The 20,309-nt window shown below is 41.2% G+C and overlaps 1 protein-coding gene across 1 annotated transcript in view; it reads left to right on the top strand.

Moving 5' to 3' along the window:
* The window catches only part of LOC137299690 (interleukin-6 receptor subunit beta-like), a 51,685-nt gene that overhangs the window by 14,957 nt on the left and 16,419 nt on the right, over positions 1 to 20,309 (top strand). The window contains exons 3-7 of the mRNA XM_067968629.1: positions 1,353 to 1,667; positions 5,510 to 5,642; positions 9,662 to 9,843; positions 16,136 to 16,293; positions 19,439 to 19,592. Of these exons, the coding sequence (XP_067824730.1) occupies positions 1,353 to 1,667; positions 5,510 to 5,642; positions 9,662 to 9,843; positions 16,136 to 16,293; positions 19,439 to 19,592 (942 nt within the window). The remainder of the gene's footprint in view (positions 1 to 1,352; positions 1,668 to 5,509; positions 5,643 to 9,661; positions 9,844 to 16,135; positions 16,294 to 19,438; positions 19,593 to 20,309) is intronic.

Consider the following 20,309-nt stretch of genomic DNA (forward strand, 5'->3'; position numbering starts at 1 on the left):
TTCTTGTATCTATTTTAAATTGTTTTTTGGAAGAATATTATTTTATATACAGTGCACTAAAATAAAACAGCATAAATTTCACAATTTCTGACAACACTGATGAAATGTAACAATTAATGTTAGCATTCTAACTGTAGAAGCAGAGCTAGCAAGAGCTTTAATGTTACAATACCTATATGTCTTGTAATCTAATCCTCTGTATTTTGAAACTTCACCTGATTTCCTAAATAAATTTGATTAATGGTTTTAATCCATCAAGTCTCTGATCTGTCTGTAATATTTTCCAACTGTCCAACATCAGTGTCGGACCATAGCATGAACCTATGCATAATCCAGTAGCACTACCACAATTGGAATAATTTCTAAGTCCCCATGACTATACTCTCTGCAGGGACAGAAAGCATAAAGATACAGAATTCAGATAGTTAGCAGACTATTCCACTGGCCTAGCTGTTCAATGAGAAAATTGTGGAAAAGAACCCAAAACCATAAAAGGGGTTTCAATTATAGACAAACACATGGGGTAGGGAAGAGAGAAAAGAGCAACTGTTCCTTGCCCTTGTCTACTTTTCAAAATCTTTCCAGTTATTTGATGGTGACAGAACCACAGAATCAGCAACTATACATCATGATGCAAAATAAAAACCTGTGCTTGTACTGGCTGATGCTTAGTTGGCTGTTGGTCTTTATTAAGGATGTGCAGATGTAAAATAGATACAAACCCGTGGTTTTGCAGTGGTATAGTTTAAAGTAGTGGGTTTATATTGGAGACTTATACCGGATTTATACCGGTAAAGTCTTCATTGGAATTGGGACAAACGAGTAACTAACTGGTGCACTGAGTTGACTGGTGTTTTTGATCAATCAATTGTTACTCTCTTTGAGTTGCATATAGCTGAGTACACTTGCACTGTTCATGTTTGAGATATGCTTGATGCAGATGAATGATTAAGGGGCAAATGGGGCAACTTCAGCCACTTATTGCTCGAAATGAGCAATACTTCGTGCCTGCAAAGATTTTTGCTATGATTCAACTGTGCTAAAGAAAGAGCTTGCATGTCTAAGCACCTTTTCACATCTCTCAGGACGTCCCACAGCACTTCACATACAATCATCACTTTGAAATGCACACACTGTTGCTGTGCAGGTGAAGACAGCCGCCATTTTTGCACACGGTCTCTCAAACGGCATGCGAAGAATAACCAGTTAATCTGTTTAAACAAGCCTTCCTGTGACAAATATGCAATCTTGATCATTAGTAAATCTCATAATGTTTTAATTCTGCTTTAATTTTACAGAAGTGTGTGGACTGACTGTAGGGATCACTAACGATACGTTGTTTTAATCTTCAGGAGCTGCCGATGTGTTCTGGAAAAACTGCAGTCACATGACATTGAATCCACCAGTTCTTCACCTTGGTCGTCCTTTGAGAGCTTCTTGCCAGCTGAAAAATGAAGACTGTGATTTTGATTCCAGCGTTGATCCGACTGACATAGTCTGGCGAATGGACGAGGAAGATATTTCAAGAAGCCATTACAGTGTGTTGAATGACAGAGTGCCAACGGTGATCATACCTAGTTTCAATCGATTGAAAGGGAACCTGACTTGTTACATCCGTTACAATGAATTGCTGCATCTACTTCAGTGGGCTGAAGTCAAAGCTGGATGTAAGTTCAGAAAAGAAGTGAACGAGATTGCAGTTAATTAAAGTCAAAATACATTACTGCACTAAATGGTATTCATCCAAATTTCAGTTTCATTAATATGCAGCAGTTTAAAACATTTGAGCACTTACTTTGTATCGAACCCCTCATCAACATTTTCCATATTTTTGCAGAATATTCATTTTCACCAATATTATAGCCTTAAAAAAAACAAAATTAGTAAGTAGTTAAATATTCTGAATTTCATTTGTAAGAATATTGGGGGTGTTCTTCAACTGCCAGCTGCCTTAAAAACAGGCGACGGGCAGTTGAAAATCAGGGGGATTTGGGCAAGATCTGCCTGGTGCAATTTTCATGTGGGCCTATGAATTGGCGAGCAGCATAAGGCTGCTGTTTTGGGCGTAAGGCTGCTTAAATATGCAAATTAGGGTGCTACACCCGTTGTAGCACCCTGTTTGCAATTTTTGTGCACCCCCCATTTGTACTGGGTGGTGAGTGGGTTAACTGGCAGAGACTGCTGGTATTTAAGAAAAGGCCAAGAGTTTTGGCGGGGGGCGAGAATTTATGTGGAGTCAGGAGGAACAGGAGCGTTCCTCTTGGCTGCACAAAAATACTACGGCCTGCTGCCTGCCTGCGCTCAACCCTCTGCAGGATCAGATTCTCCTTCCTCCCCCCACAGCAGTGCAGCTGACCTGCCAACTTCACACCCGTTTCAAGTTATTGTTATGAAATATGCTAAGCAGTTTACCATACCCCCTTGTGTTTGATGGTTATACAGCAAGTGAAGGGATTATTTTGTTTTAAAGCTACACAAGTTTATCAATTTATTTTTTAATGTTTGTTTAATACTTCTCATTGTGTAATGTGAGCTGCTTCACCTGTCCTTCCCCTAGATAATGCTCACAAATCCCCTAGGAAGCTTGAAGTATTATATTCACAAAGGGCATTTTGATTCTAAAGATTAACTACTAACATGAACAAGACATGAAACTTGCATAAGTATGTTGCCCAGGATACCATAAAAGAAAAATATGAACGAGTTACTACAACCCGTATAGCTGGCCACATATACAGAAATGACACTATCGCAGCTGTAGTGCAGGGCAGCAAGATCCAAGTGCGTAACATCGCGATAAATTATTTGTATGTGACAAAATTATCGGAGCAATTAAAGGACGTTTCGATCCAGTTGAGAGAATGCGCCATATGATAGCTTGATTTTATCTAACTGGATTTATCACAGCAGATCAGCCAGCGCCTGAAACAAAAGCAACTTTCATTTACATAACACCTTTAACAAAGAAAAACATTTCAAGTTGCTTCATAGAGATGTGTAATAATAAACAGACACCATGCCAAAGAGTGAAAGATCAGGAGGGGTGACCAAAAGGTTGGTCAAAGAGTTAGGTTTCAAAGAGGGTCTTAAATGAGGAGAAGGTGGTAAAGAGGCAGAGGGGTTTAGGGAGGGAATTCCAGAGCGTGTTGCCTAGGCAGCTGAAGGCACAGCCACCGATGGTGGGGCGGAGAGGGGTTGCATAAGAGGCCAGAGCCAAAGGAATGGAGAGTCAGAAGGGAGGATTGTAGCCTTGTAGGAGGTTATAAAGATAGAGAGGGGTAAGGTGATGAAGGAATTTAAACACAAGGATGAGAATTTTAAATTTGAGGTGTTGGGGGCCTGGAAGCCAATGTACATCTGCAAGGACGGGGTTGATGGGTGAGCGGGACCTGGGTGGTAATTTTAACCTAGTCCATCTGGCGGGAAGTGAACGCAATCAAGTTGGCCGTCCATTTTACACGCCGTCTGATTTTACTTTCCATTGAAGCCAAGGAAAAGTGGGAGTGAGCCTTTTGCTTGGTGGTGGCAAGGCAGAAAATGCAAGATTCGAACCCTGATCCAGACAGCTCTGGAGAGTGGAAGCCGGAGCTCCAGCATTGAATTCTGGGTCTACTTCCAGTGGAATACTCATGTCATCGTGTGTGATGTGGCAGCCCATAAAAAATATCCACCCTATCAGCCCTATCGTGGCTGTGGAAGGAGTGTTCACCTCGTGGCCTGTCAGACTGTTAATCAATCTGTGAATCCATCCATTACTTCACACCCTTCTCCAAGGGAAGAAAGCAAAGATACGAAAACAACAATGGAAAGTAAAATCAGGCAGTGTGCACAATGGGGGTGGCTGAACAGTTTCCCACCAGATGGGTTAGGTTAAAATTACGCCGTGCTGTGGATGGGGATACAGACAGGAAAAGATAGGTCCCATGAAGGGGTCCACCAGATCCTGATTGACTAAATACAGATTTCCAAAGTTTTGTTTTTATTTAGATTTTATATAAACGCCTATTTGGATTCACTGAAGAATCAACAATATGTCTGCTGACAACCAGAGTTTTTAACAGATCTTTTTTTCTCCCCTCATTATTACGTCCCTCACACCCTGTGCTTTGCTCCATTCCCTGACTAAGGAGGCTAGATAGACTGCCTGCCCCCAGCCGTCTGCTGTTATGGTTCCTGAGATGGCCATTTGCCCTCTGATCTTTCCCTCACTCCTGGTGAGAAAGTATCTGAAGTCTTTTTTTTCACCTGCTCCAGATTGCGAAGTTGAGACCATGTAGCATCCACCTACTCTTTGCCATGTCCCTCCCTATCATAGTTTAAACTGTAACGTTGAAATAATTGAAGAAGAAAATTAAACATTTAGTTCTAAAACAAAATATGAAGAAAATTTTACAAAGCATTTCAAAGTTTTGATGAACAAGATACTATTTACAGTCCTAAGTAGCTACCAACACATATATCTACTGTAAGAATAAAATTATTTGTGTCAATATTTCACAGCTGTCCAAATAGAATACTCTGTGATTGTAGTTTGTGTATATAGCCCACCATTAACTCAATAATAAATCTCACCAAACAGTCCATTAATGCAGTTCATATGAAAATGAGTACTTTTACAGGACAATACTGAGTTTGCTAATTCAAAGGCACCTTGAGAAATGTAGGAAATTGCTGCCACCTACTGGAATATGACACATACAATACCAAAGTTCAGTATTTACAGTTACAAGGAATAGATCTGATACGTGATTCCCATGGCATATTCAACAAAGAACAGAGAGTTTTCCTGGTGTCCTAGCCAACATTCATCCCACAACCTGGAGATGCAGATTAACTAATCATTCATCTAAATGATGTTTGTGAGATCTTGCATTTGTGCACTTCTACAAAACAGATGCTGCACTTCAAAGTAATTAATTGGATGAGGAGCACGTCAAGACATTTCTGAGAGATGTAACATTGCGCTATATAAATAAAGATAAAGGGGTGGACCTTGTAACAGCTCCTGTTCCTCCAACCTGGTCCTCGGTGATTTGAGTGGCTGCAGCTCCATCAGTCTTCAGGGCGCCTCTGCACTTTTAACTCCCTGGCTGCCTCTTCAGTGGCAGGCCTGGAATTTTATGTCGGGGCGCTAGCAGGCTGCCTCTTGGCAATGGGAGTTCTGCCAGGAACCCTCCATGCATCTGTAATCACCCCTTGACCCAGGAAACTGGGTCAGGGTTGGAGTTGCGGGGTTGGAGGTGCGGTCAGAAGTCTCGACCCAGCAGAATACTACCACTGGAAGAAAAATCCCGGCCAAAGTGTCCACCGCATTCTTGAAAGAAAAGGAAGAGCACATCATTACTGGTACAACGTAATATCTTTGCTGCAAAACAAAAAAAATAAGTACAGTTGACTGTGGAAGTTAGTACTTAAATTATATGTGGAGAAAAAATTATAGAACAGTTTAGGTCTTGGTGCAGTGTGGTGTATGCATGTGAACCAGATATCTTCATTTTTTTTCTTCCAGTTCCTCCAAAGAAGCCACGTCTTTTATTCTGCACCTCTTACTGGACTTCATTTTTGATACAAAACATCACTTGTAATTGGGATGCAGGACCCGAAACATACCTAGAAACAAACTTCACGCTACATATATCTGAGTGAGTAATCAGATTCCGCATTTAACCTTGTTCAAAACTGGGTGGTGATGTTAAGTCTACCAATAAGGGTTCCTCGTTCTACAGAAATAGTGTGGGGATAGTCTCAATTTGATCTGACATAGCAAAACCCATCAAATGCAAAGCTCAACCAAACATTCTCCATATTTTTAATACAGTTGTAACTAATGGGAAAACTAGATTGATTTGCCAAGATTAACGTTTTAAGTGATTGAATTCGGCTTGTTACCTCTTTCAATTTATACTTTTAGATGTTTTTGTTTGTTTTTTGCTTATATTTTTGTGCACTGCAGATGAACCACTTTTCCATATTGGGCACTCCAGGGTCACCCTCAAACACTCTCTGGTCAACTATAGCATAGCCCAAATGCAGAGTAAATCTACATGTCCCAACAATATGTCTTAACCATGACCTCTGAAAACACGTCCACATGTATTGGTCTGAATTTCTGTTTCCCACACCAGGGGGGTGATTTAATGAGGCAATTGCGGGTGCATCGGGGCCGGGGAGGCTCCGAAAATCGCAGAAATCCCATTCGGGTTCGGAAGCCGGCTCCAACCCGCCAACTTCTGAGTTTTCCAGTGAACCACCTGTGTGCACGCGGGCGACCCGAAAACGGAAGTCCCGCTGGCAATTAAAACCGGTGGGATGACAGTTAAAGAGTCAAATGTACCCCATTGAGGTACTTAAGGCACTTTACCTGTGACAGGTGAAGTAATTAGAACGATTTTTAACTTACCTGGACAGCTTGCCCACTGCTTCTGATTCACGCCTGGTGAAAGCAGGGTGAAGGGCCGGATCAGGGAAGAAGAAACTAAATAAATTAAATAAAAAACCATAGACGGAAGTGAAAACACAAAATAAACCTACCTTTGCAAGCTGCTCCGATGTCCGATGTCTCCCGTTCCATTGTCCCCCTCTTCATCCTCCCGATGTCCCCTTCTTCACCCCCCGATGTCCTCCTGATGTCCCACTCAACTCCCCCAATGTCCTCCCTTCACCCTCTCCCGATGTCCCACTCTTCACCCCTCCCCCGGATGGCCTCCTGATGTCCCATTCTTCACCCCCCCGATGACCTCCCAATCTTCCCATCTCCCCACCAATCTTCCCCTCCCCCCCCTGATCTTCCCCTCTCCCCCCCCCACCCCGGCCGTCCAGTCCAGAGCCAGATCTTCCATCCTCCCCCCCCCTCACCCAAACTTCCAGTCCAGTGCCGGATGATGTCTTGCTCTCTCTCTTCCTCATCCCCCCCCACCACGTTGCAGCTCCTGACGGCAGCCAGCCTGTCAATCAGGCTAGCTGCCGGGCGCGAAACCCAGAGAGGATGTTAATTATCATCATTCAACATGCGATCGGAAATGGTAAGTTTTGTTCATGTGGGTTTGCTACGCGCACCTTCACCCCTGCTGCCCCCCACCCCCTGCTGCCAACCCACCACCATTGTAAAACCAAGCACTAGATGTCGCAATGGCCTTTCTGAGGGAGGTTGCCAATTAATGTCGAATTCTGAGCAATTTGTGCAGCAGTTTCATTCCCACCGGACACTTCATTGAGCCTGCCAAAACTTAAGAAGAGAGGGGAGATTTTCATCCCCTTAGTCTGGGTTGCATGCAAAGTTGGGTCCTAGAGTCAAAGAACTGTGTTTTGATGCAGCCTTAGACACCTTTCTACATTTCTATTGACTGTTTTCTTGTAGTGTAAAATTGTCACCACTGTCCCAGGTAAAATGCTTCCATACATTACTTGTTTTAGGTTTCAGCGGTGGCACTGCAGATTTAGCAGGTGTAGAGGAGCTAGTAGTCCCAGCTGCCGTTTGTCTGCTAATTCTCTTGCTGGTAGCTTTCATCTCAACCCCACCAATCTTGGATGTATACTCAAGCTCACCCGGCAACCACAAAAACATGTAATAATAGATATACAGACATCACAAGTAATCTTCACAAAAGCAATACCTGTATTGTTATCCTTAACGCCACTTATAACCATTACCAAGAATAATACCTCTGCAGGTGTTCCTTTAATAACTGTTTAGTTTCTGGTTATCTCTACTTAACATTTCTATTGCAGTCGGCAGAGAATGTTTTCCTTTCATCATTGAAACGGATGGTGAAATTATCCCGAAGAAGTGGAACTAATCTGATTTTAATCTGGACAATAAACCTGTATCACTGAAAGGATGGTGCCCTGGAAATGGGGAGAGTTATCTTTTAGAAAGAAATTTTGAAGCATATTCCCTTGTGTACACAACTAGATCTTTAGTGTACTGTCAATGTTACCTTGAGGGGCGGGCACGGAACTGGTAGAATCATTATTATTCCATTTTACGTTGTTTCATTTCAGAGTTTCTTAGTGTCTCATCAGTGTGACCAATAGCTACCTCTTATTAACCAACAGCCATTTATTTTTGGTGCCTCAACTCTTAGTCCCTCTTCATTTGTCAACATTCTTGCTTCACTATTTTCAATGACCTCAAATGGTACTCCCCACATCTCTATCACTAAAGTTGCCTTCAAGAAGCTTGGTTTCCTCTTTTGTGGCAAAAACTTTTATTGCTTCAACAGGCCCTTTAGTTCTCTATCGATCCCAAGATTTGAATACTGCTCTTAACACTTCTCTTGCATTCCAAGACAAAGCTTGTCATCTGATGGGGAATGTTTCTCTCACATCTTCCAATTTATCAGTCTCTCGTTCTTTCTTTCTCTCTCTATCTCTCTCTCACACCTTTTCTCTTGCATTGTGACTTTTCTTGTCACTTTATTTTATCAATAGTATTATGGTCAGTGCACCTCTGAACTTTCCTCTCTTGTCTTTCCAAGTTGCAAATACACTTCCTTATACACTCCTCCTTTTAAAAAGCTAAACATTGAAGGAGTAAAGAAAGACTGAAGGAGCTAAGGAGTTCCACGATTTTGAAATGGGTTTAACGAGGAGACTGGACAATAAATCTTGATTTCAACACCTTGAGAATGTAGATTGGAGGAATAGTTTTTTGGAGCTTGGAAGGAACAAGAGAGGAAATTTCACAGGAGCACAGTCTGTAGTGATTTAAATAAGATAAAGACAAGAAAGATTGCAACTGAAGGAAAGGTGTAAGTTTAATGATGAGGATTGCCTATGAAACAATTAGCTTTTTCTTGTATCTTGTTAAGGAGTGCTAGAGAAGTGTTAAAAGATTAGCTACAAATTTATGCTGACTCGCACATGCTGCCAATTGTAATGCACATGTAAATAAGCAACAAATATCTTTGATTTTTAATTTTTGCACCTTATTGCGCTGAAGGTACAGGTTATTTAGGCTACAGCGTCTCCCACTTTGCTGCCATGTCTTCAGTGGAAGTCCGCCACACTTCCAGCGAGGTTGCGGTGACAGCGAAGCAGGAGAAGCTCCAAGAAAATTGAGGACTTTATTCAATAAAGGTTATATCCTAATCCCATGAGATCGGTGCAACAAATCCCAGCGACAATGAAGGACCTTCGATGTATGTCCAAGTGAGGGTGGTGTGTGACTTGGAGGGGAACGTGCAGGTGTAGGTGTTCCCATGCGCCTGCTACCTTTGTCCATCTAAGTGGTGGAGTTTGTGGGTTTGGGAGATGCTGCTGAAGAAGCCTCGGCGAGTTGCTGCAGTGCATCCTGTAGATAGCACACCCGGCAGCCATGGTATGCTGATAGTGGATGTGTAAGCCAGTCGGTGGGGTGCCAATCAAGCAGACTGCTTTATTCTGGATAGTGTCGAGCTTCTTGTGTGTTGTTGCAGCTGGACCCATCCAGGCAAGTAGCGAGTATTCCATCACACTCCTGACTTGTACCTTGTAAGTGTTAGGGAGGCTTTGGGGAGTCAGGAGGTGAGCCACTCGCCGCAGAATACCCAGCTTCTGACCTGCTCTAGTAGCCGTGGGATTTATGTGGCCGGTCCAGTTCAGTTTTGTGTGTGTATACTTAATGCATATGTGAAATACAGACAACTTTATTCTAAAGTGTTACATTCCTTGACCATTTCAGAACTATTGGAAACTGCAGTGCCAGATATTTAGAACCAAAGAATTGTACTACACGTAGGATCAAGAATTCGTGTATGGTACTTGTTTCAAATCTGGCTTCTTACCATGACATCTGGGTTACAGCTAAGAATGGGCTTGGTACAGAGACGTCCAACCACATGTGCCTTGATGGCATGTTAATAGGTAATAGGAATGTTTCATCAAATGTTAAAAACAAATATTAAAATGATAGTCCTGTGGTGAGAGATTTTACTAATTTTTGGCAAGAATAATACAGATTTTTTGGATTATGTAATTGATAAAATGCGTGCAAATAAAAACAGCTGATTTGCTCTTTGTAAATGTAAATCCATCACAGTTTAGCCATCTACTGTAATTTTTCTGAAAAAATGTTAATGTTGGATAAAATTTAATCTTAAAATTCCATTAGATTTTCAAAATAAAGAAAACATTTTTGCAAAACTTTTGTTCCACCATTTGAAATCAGTAGTTCCTTTATGTTACAGAACTGCTTCCAATAGAAGTGATTCTTTAATATGCCAGGGCTGCTGGTTTGAATACAGTACAAGTGGACCTCCTTTGACATTGCTCTTAGTAAATCTGGTAAATCTGGGATTACTCTGGCCTCAAATGTAGGCCTACCAAGCACCAACTGGAGGCTTGCTTCACTAATCTGCTGGTCGGGAGTAAAACAAAACAAGCAGAGAGCATTGGAAATCAAATGAGAAAAGTCAAGGCAACAGAGCAGTGCAGTGACTTGGATAAAGATAAGCAGGAAGAGACAGAGAGTTTAACGGTAATAGTGCATCAGCGAACAAGGTCAAAGCAGGGAAAAATGGTAAAAAGTTAAAATTAGAGGCTCTTCATCTGAATGCACAAAACATTCTTAATAAGATAGATGAATTCATGGCACAAATAGAGATAAATGGATTTGATCCAATAGCCATTACAGAGACATGGTTGCAAAGCGACCAAGGTTGGGAACTAAATATTCCAGTCTACTTGACATTTCGAAAAGTCAGGCAGAATGGAAAAGGAGGAGGATAGCCCTGATAATAAAGGATGACATAAGGACAGTGGGGAGAAAGGATCTTGGCCGGAGGATAAGGAAGTAGAATCAGTATGGGTGGAAATAAGAAATAACAAGGGGCAGAAAACACTGGTGGAAGTAGTTTATAGGCCCCCTAACAGTAGCTATACTGTTGGGCATAGTATTAATCAAGGAATAATAGGTGCTTGTAACAAAGGTAATGCAACAATCATGGGGGACTTTAATCTTCATATAGACTGGACAAATCAAATTGGCAAAGGCATTCTGCAGTTCATGGAATGTATTCGAGACAGTTTCCTAGAACAATACATCATGGAACCAACCGAGGAACAGGCTATTTTAGATCTTGTATTGTGTAATGAGACACAGTTAATTAGTCATCTCGCAGTAAAGGATCGTCTGGAAAAAGTGATCATCATTTGATAGAATTTCACATTAAGTTTGAGAATGACGTACTTAAGACGGAAACTAGAGTCTTAAACTTAAATAAAGCCAATTATATAGGTATGAGGGGCGAGTTGGCTAAGGTAGATTGGGAAATTAGATTAAAAGGTATGACAGTAGATAAGCAATGGCAAACATTTAAAGAAATATTTCCATTGAGAAATAAAAACTCCATGGGAAAAGTGATTTATCCGTGGCTAACTAAAGAAGTTAAGAATAGTACTAGATTAAAAGAAGAGGCCTATAATATTGCAAAGAAGAGTAGTAAGTCTGCGGATTGGGAGAGTTTTAGAAACCAGCAAAGGATGACCAAAAAATTGATAAAAAGGGAGAAAATAGAATATGAAAGTAAACTAGCAAAAAATATAAAAACGGATTGTAAGAGCTTCTACAAGTATTTAGAAAGGAAGAGAATAGCAAAAGTAAACGTTGGTCCCTTAGAGGCTGAGACAGGAGAAATTATAATGGGGAATAAGGAAATGGCAGAGACGTTAAACAAATATTTTGTATCTGTCTTCACTGTAGAGGACACATAAAGCATACCAGAAATAGTGGGGAACCAAGGGGCTAATGAGAGTGAGGAATTTAAAGTAATTAATATCAGTAGAGAAAAAGTACTGGAGAAACTAATAGGACTAAAAGCAACAAATCCCCTGAACCTGATGGCCTACATCCTAGAGTTCTAAAAGAGGTGGCTGCAGAGATAGTGGATGCATTGGTTATGATCTTCCAAAATTCCCTAGATTCTAGAACAGTCCCAGTGGATTGGAAGGTAGCAAATGTAACCCCGCTATTCAAGAAAGGAGAGAGAGAGAAAACAGGGAACTACAGGTCAGTTAGCCTGACATCATTAGACGGGAAAATGCTGAAATCCATTATTAACAAAGTGGTAACAGGGTACTTAGAAAATCATAATATGATTAGGCAGAGTCAACATGGTTTTATGAAAGGGAAATTGTTTTTGACAAATTTATTAGAGTTTTTTGAGGATGTAACTAGCAGTGTAGATAAAGGGGAATCAGTGGATGTAGTATATTTGGATTTTCAAAAGGCATTCGCTAAGGTGCCACATAAAAGGTTGTTACACAAGATAAGTGCTCATGGGCATCTGGGTAATATATTAGCATGGATAGAGGATTGGTTATCAGACAGAAAACAGAGAGTAGGAATAAACGGGCCATTTTCAGGTTGGTAGGCTGTAACTAGTGGAGTGCTGCAAGGATCAGTGCTTGGGCCTCAGCTATTTACAATCTATATTAATGACTTAGATGAAGGGACCGAGTGTAATGTATCCAAGTTTGCTGACGATACAAAGCCAGGTGGGAAATTAAGCTGTGAAGAGGACACAAAGGCCAGGATTTTAACTTGGAGCCGGGAAGGGGGCGGGGTGGGGGGGCCGAATTGCGGATGGGAAACCCAGAAGTGCGGGTTTCCTGGACGTCCTTACGATTTTGACGTAAGGATGTCTTTTTTTGTCGGTTTCCCATCTGAGAGGCTGGTCTGATTGACAGGCTGGCCTCAGTCAGATGGGAGCAAAGCAAGGAAGAGGACATCTTCAGGTGAGTGTTCAGGTAAGTTTTAGATTGTATGGATGTGGGGGGGGAATGGGGGTGGCACAGGGGCATGGGTGGGCATCGGGGATCCCGGGGGGGTCAGTCATCGGAAGTCAGCCATGGTGGGGGGGAATCGGGGAGTCATTCACCGAGAGGGGGGGTCGAGATCAGGGATCATCGCGGGGGCTCACGATCGTTGGGAGGGGAGGTCACGATTGTTGAGGGGGGGTCACAATCGTTGTGGTGGGGGGGGGTCGCTGCAGATAGGCTTGTTAGGCCCAGGGGAAGCACAGGTGTCCCACCAGGCCCACAAGCTGTGCTATAAAGGCACCTACTTGCAGTTTTGGGCCTTCTCGCCTCCTCCCATGTGGCATGAAGGAGAAGGCTCTGGAATCCCTGCCCCCAGAGGTTGAAATCGCAATACCTGAAAAAATGGAAGCCCGCAGCCTCCTTGAAACGTTTTAGTGTCCAACCCTTGTCCTGCCCCATTGAAAACTGGAAATGGGCTTGTTGGGGTGGGTCCGAAATTGTTGCAATTCTCAATGCCTCCCCGCCCCCAACCCACCTGTTTTTCCCTGTTAAAGTCCTGCCCAAAAAGTCTGCAGTGGGATATCGATAGGTTCGGTGAGTGGGCAAGAAGGTGGCAGATGGAGTATAATGTGGGGAAATGTGAAGTTATTCACTTTGGTAGGAAGAATAGAAAAACAGAATATTTTTCAAATGGTGAGAAACTATTAAATTTTGGTGTTCAGAGAGACTTGGGTATCCTCGTACAAGAAACACAAAAAGTTAACATACAAATACAGCACGCAATTAGGAAGGCAAATGGCATGTTGGCCTTTATTGCAAGGGGGTTGTAGTACAAGAGTAAGGAAGTCTTACTACAATTGTACAGGGCTTTGGTTAGACCTCACCTGGAGTATTTATCTAAGGAAGGATATACTTGCCTTGGAGGCAGGGCAATGAAGGTTCACTAGATTGATTCCTGGGATGAAAGGGTTGTCCTGTGAGGAGAGATTGAGTAGAATGGGCCTATACTCTCTGGAGTTTAGGAGAATGAGAGATGATCTCATTGAAACATACAAGATTCTGAGGGGGCTTGACAGGGTAAATGCTGAGAGGTTGTTTCCCTTGGCTGAAGAGTCTAGAACTAGAGGGAATAGTCTCAGGATAAGGAGTCGACCTTTTAAGACTGAGAGGAGGAGGAATTTCTTCACTCAGAGGGTTGTGAATCATTGGAATTCTCTACCCCAGAGGACTGTGGATGCTGAATCATTGATTATATTCAAGTCTGAGATGGATAGATTTTTGGACTCTAGGGGAATCAAGGGATATGGGGATCGGGCAGGAAAGTGGAGTTGAGGTCGAAGATCAGCCATGATCTTATTGAATGACGAAGCAGGCTCGAGGGGCCGTATGGCCTACTCATGCTCCTATTTCTTATGTTCTTAACACACTCCATAAAATGCTTAGTGTATAATTGAAATCTTAATATACCCTGGAGGGGTTCCAAAGTAGATTTAATCTCAGTATTCTCTCATTATAAGCTAAGTAAGCTTCACTCTTGTTGTTCATGTCTCCTAAAACTCCTGTTTGACTAGTTTGTAATCAGTCCCAGATATTTATTACTGTATATATTGTGGCATGGGATGATATACCAATAAATGATCTTTTGTGACTGTAGACTAAATTGAGGGTAAAAGAGATCAAAATCTGAGGTAGGAATTATTGTCCCTCTACTCTGCCCCAGCACTGTGCCTCCGCCGTACAGAAAAAAAAACTACTATAACACTGATATTTTCCATTTCCCACACCAGCCGTCCTGTGATCTCTCTGTTTTGGGTTGAGACCGTCCAAAGTCATTTTACACAGTAAGATCAACACAGAGAGGAGACTTCCATTCCATCAGTCAGGGCCGGCTATGAATCCAAGTTCTAAGAGTGAAAGGCCGATGCATAATCCATTACAACACTCACTTTCCCCACGAAAAGGAATTATTCTTATTAGAGCTGATCTTAAATAGTTTCTATTGTTAACACAATAGCATTAGGAAGATTGAACAATATCTGGTCTGAGTCAGTGCTTGAAGCAGTCATGATAAATTCTGAATGATTACCCTAATAAAGCACATATGACACTAAATAGGAATAGTACACTTGAAGTCAGTTGAAGAAAATGAGAAAAACTTGAGTGAACATTCAGAACTGTTGCTCAAGTGATTGGATGTAAACTGGAACACTGTCCTTTCACTTCAGGGACTTGGATGTGCTGACCAAATGTAATTCTAATTCAATTAGCAGACTTGGTTAAAAAGGCTATCCGATTGGAAATGTCACAGTGCTTGCTGCTGGTGCGGTTTTGAAGCTAAGGATAAGGCATATCTCCGCATGAAGTGCTGCAAAACCGTAAGCACTTTCTTCATGAACACATTTACAGTTTTGCTGCACTTGCACATAGAGGAAAATGTATGCATTGTTGGATGTCTAACCTGTGAGCTACACTATAGGGCTGATTATCCGAATGCACAGTATGCCTGCTGGGAGCTCATATTGGAAAATAGCAAGCACAATCCCCACGATATTCTGCTCACCAGGACCACATATTGGGAAATTGCGAGCCTGATTCCTATGGATTACTGTTTATTAAATATATGTGCTCCCATCCAGCGAGGCCCTACTCCAGGAGCGAGCATTGAGAAAATTGTTCCTTATATTGGATGATATAATTGTCATGCAATATTATTTCTACTTCATAGAGATGAAGTTAAAATCGACAATAGAGAGGAACAGTTCAGAGTAACATCACCAGAATCGATCCCCACTCAGCAATCATTATAGTTGATCGAAATAATCAGTACTTAAATTTAATATTATTGACTTTCAGAATGCGGTATAAACAGAATACATGTTGCTGAAGAATATGGAATACATCGTATTTGTCGTGCTCTTCATATCTCTCAATTTTGTCATTCGATGAGCATGAAGTTGGTGTACACGTTGGATATAAATTTTAATCCATTGGCTCCTTGTCATGTTTACTCTGGGTGCCTGACATTAGAGCACTTGACCTTGATACCAGTTGTGGAAGCGGAAAGATTTCCCATTACCCAACAATGACATCCCTCCTCATGCTGAGTACAACGGGGGTGAAATTGGTCTTAGACGGTAGTGCAAAACGGACGATAGGGAATCGGCAACCCGTTTTACACCCCGCCCAATTTTCTTTCTCAATTCACTATCGCCTGTTTTGCAGTACCACCCAAGAACAATTTCACCTCCAATATTTCAAAAGCGAATGCTGGGATGGTGATTTTGATAACTTTTTCAACATTCGCTCATTAATGTTACAAAAATAATTTTAACCACATTCAGGTTGATACATAAGGAGCACTGAATAACTAGAGTCTTATGTTTTATTTATTTCACAGTAAAATTCAAAGCTCCTCAAATAATTGAAGTGAAACAGGACGCACAGCAAAATGATTGTTTACTCGGACACTGGGAGATGCCCTTTGAAATGGTCAATCACAGTAAGGCTGCATTTGAGATCCAGTACAAGGCACTTGATGAAGACAAAGGGATCCAGGTGATTTTTCTATATTAAAGACTCAACCAAGGCAGCATTTTAATTAGCACTTCAATGTTCGATTGAAATATTATCCCTGAGTTGCTAAATTAACAAAGGAATTAAATGCTACAGTGCAGTTCAGTATCAGTTTCTTAATAAGAATACTCTTGTGATATCTAAAAATGTTCTCATGTTTGAGCATTCCTATTAAGTAAGCGATATGTTTCTTAATTCTATTTAATAGTAGCTTGTTCCATAATACTTTGTTTATGTTAAGACTTGCAGCTGGATTATAAGCTTGATGTTGCCTCCCTGCCTGCAATTAAAGCATTCAAAATGAAGCAGATTTACTCAAAGTTCTAAACTTACAATGTTTACAGTTGTAAATAGCAATAAATCACTTTTTTGTGGTGAGGGGGTGACATGAGAATCATCTCAATCTATCTCAAAGAGCAGGTTTCCATGAGATGAAAATAAAACAGTCCTTTTGTACTTGCCCCAGAGCTCTTTGGTATTAGATATATTTATGATAATATGATGCATGATTATGATATATTTGGATGAGATATATTTTATGATACCAAAATGTTATCCAAAGGAAGAACACAAGAAAATACTGAAAGAGACAAGGCTATTTGACCTATCAATCATTCCTTCTAACAAGAATAACTAGCATTTCTAAAGTGCTTTTAACACAGCAAAACATCCCAAGGCATTTCACAAGTGGGGGGTTAGACCAGAGTAGAGGGAGGGGGAGGAGTTAGGAGAAACTTCCAAAGATGCAGCCAAAAAGGTAGGTTTTTAACAAGTCTTTTGAAGATACAAAAGCTATGAGGAAGCTGTGTTGGTTTAGGAAGAGAATCCAGAGTGTGGCACTAAGAAGGCTGAAAGCTCTACTATTTCTGGGCGAGACATTAAACTGAAGATCCATCTGCCAGTTCATATGGACATAAATGATCCCACGGTGCCATTCAAAACAAAGTGGAGAGTTCACTTGGTTTCATGCCCATTATTTATCCCTCGACCAACACCACCAAAACAGATTAACTAGTCACTTACTGTTTCTGGGACCTTACTGTGTACAAATTGACTTCTATGTTTGCCAACCTAACAATAATGACTAATCATTGGTGGCGAAGTGCTTTGGGATGTGAGGACATGAAAGACACTATATAAAGGCAAGTTCTTATTTCTTTCTTAATGAGCCATATAAAAACTAATGATCAGAGGCAAACCGCCCCAATGCTATGACCTGACCAAGCTGTCGTTATCGTTTCAACTGAAAATGAACCAATTCATAGAATTGCAAAATGAAGGATTTGACACTAGATATCCTGGTTTGGCAGTGTTGCAGCATTGCTAAGACAGGACTGAAGAGCCTTCAGTGCTCAGTCTAAACTGGCATCGATCCAGTCCGTGTGGAGACCATCCAGTCCGGCTTTGAGCCAATTCCATCCAAAACTGGATTTGCGCATCTGCAGGATTGGGTCCGAGCAGGATTCAGAGTTATGCGGTTTTAGGAATGTATCAATTAGGAACAACACAGCACTTATCACAGTCCTGATTTAGATTCATGCTTATTGGACTGCTAATTCTACAGATGAGTCCTGCCACATAGCTTGAGGGTATGCACAGACTTTGCCGGAAGACAGTATTCTTCCACTTGACATAAATCTGGCAATTTTGTAGGTGTCTGTGAAAATATCAGCTGAACCTTGGCTATGATCCAGCACTGGCAGAGAATGTTCTAGGAATCTGCCAGCTCTTCAAGTGTCTGTGGAAACAGCAGTGCCAGCCAAGCCTGCCATTTTTCAATCACGGAAAATTTAGGAGAAGAACCAGCCAAAACAGAGTGCTGAGATACTGCGAAAATAGTTTTAAATCAGGTGAACTATACTAATTAAAATATCGTTGCTTTTTGGCAGAATATTAGGTGTTTCATTCTTAATCATTCCTTTGTGTTGCACTGTAGAGTTTTAAAGGGGAAAATTGTGGCACACATAGGAATCTGCATTAAAAGGAATTTATGTCAAATTCTGCATCAGGAATTACAGTAGGTATCTATAATACATCATCCTGATTATCAAAGATTATTTTGGGGAATTTGACATTAATCCTATGATTAATGGCAGTATTATGGAGATCACAGGAAGTCATATGGCTGTGGCAGACCTTCTGAAAATTCTCTTGTAATGTACCTCAAGGTTGGTCAGACACTTAAAGCAAGACCTGTGGCCCCCTCCCCTTGTACTTTCAATCCTTTTGGCGCAAATTAAAATCATTCAGTTTTTCAGATACATCATAGCACTAAAATCCTTTTATTCAAATTAAAATCAAAGTTCAAATTGATCAGGAAAGCTCCTGTCTTATAATGAATGAGAGACAAAAGTCAGTCAGAAAAATGAGCTTCTTTTCTTGAATACAACAACACGTGACTTGTGAAGTTATTTTGAACAGTGCGTCCCTTAGGCCATTCTATGCTTTAAGCTTCATTCTGTTTCAGACCTGCCAGTGCTGAAAATTTTAGCATGTACAAATTTGTAATGAGAAAAGAGATTAACATTTATTTTTGTTTGCCTTCGCCTCTCTTGTCTCTCTGGACCATGCATGTCCTGTGGCAGCCATCTTTTTACCAGGCTTCTGCCAGTGCTGGTCATAACCAACAGCTGATAATGTGAATCAAAGGAAGGAGAGGTGTCTAGTCTGTGCTCAGTGTCTCCACACAAAAGCGTGTGGGATAGAGCCTGTCAGTGTACCACCAAAACAGTTGGACATTAATGTTCTGATTGCCCTTTCTGTCAGGTTGAAATGTTCTGACATGACTCTCATATGGTTATGAGAATAGAGCAATAAGTGATTAGTGCCATTTAGAATAAAATTATACTTCCACAGAAAAAAGCTTTACAACATATATGATGTTTGATATGGACAAAAAAATCCTCGTTACATAATTAGCAAAAAGTTGTTAGTGATAGAGAAGATTTCCTCTCAGAACATTCCTGGAACCTCTGGAGAAGTTATGAGCTCCTCCCACCCCAATTACCCTATTATGGGCAGTAAACCAGTGAAAAAAGCAGCACAGTGAAATCCTGGCTATTGTGACTTCAGGGTTTTAGCAGCAGTTACTAGTTATTCTAAAGTCCTTTTTCTTTTTCTTACACAGGTTCCTTTAACAGCACTAAATAGTACATTCTTCAGACAGTGCAATCTCTTACCTTACACTGAATACCAGCTAAAGATTCGTTGTAAACAGAAAGCTGAAACTAGTCCATGGAGTGAATGGAGCAATGAGAATACAGGCATTACATCAGAGTGTGGTGAGTAAGAAAATACTGCAAGCTGCTGCAGTTGTCTTAATTTATAACCTTTGGTCATAGATAGCGGAACTGCCAAAACTCATCTTTTTAACGATGCAATTTCTAATAGTTAATTTTCTTGAACACTGTCTTCATTAAACAACTTAATGAAATCAGAGAGGTGTAGAGGTTTGGTAAGGGCAGTCCCGCTATTTACATTTTCTTTCCATGCTGCTTTGGGATTCTGCCCCAATACTTTCCTTTGTGCATTTAGTTTCTAAAAATTTGTAATCATGTTCGTTTAATGCACAAAATCTCATTCATGTGCCCTTTTACAAATGTGTCATTGAAACTACTTAGAGGACTTGACAGGGTAGATGCTGAGAGGCTGTTTCCCTTGGCTGGAGAGTCTAGAACTAAGGGTCATAGTCTCAAGATAAGCGGTTGGCCATTTAGGACCGAGATGAAGGAAAATTTCTTCATTCAGAGGGTTGTGAATCTTTGGAATTCTCTACCCCAGAGGGTTGTGGATGCTCAGTCGTTGAGTATATTCAAGACTGAGAGCGATACACTTTTGGACAGTAAGGGAATCAAGGGATATGGGGATAGGGTGGGAAAGTGGAAATGAGGTAGAAGATCGGCCATGATCTTGTTGAATGGTGGAGCAGGATCGAGGGGCCGTATGGCCTACTCCTGCTCCTATTTCTTATGTTCTTATGTGTGGTAGTAGTTTGTTGT

This window comes from Heptranchias perlo, chromosome 29 (genome assembly GCF_035084215.1).
Source record: "Heptranchias perlo isolate sHepPer1 chromosome 29, sHepPer1.hap1, whole genome shotgun sequence".
Lineage (NCBI taxonomy): Eukaryota > Metazoa > Chordata > Chondrichthyes > Hexanchiformes > Hexanchidae > Heptranchias > Heptranchias perlo.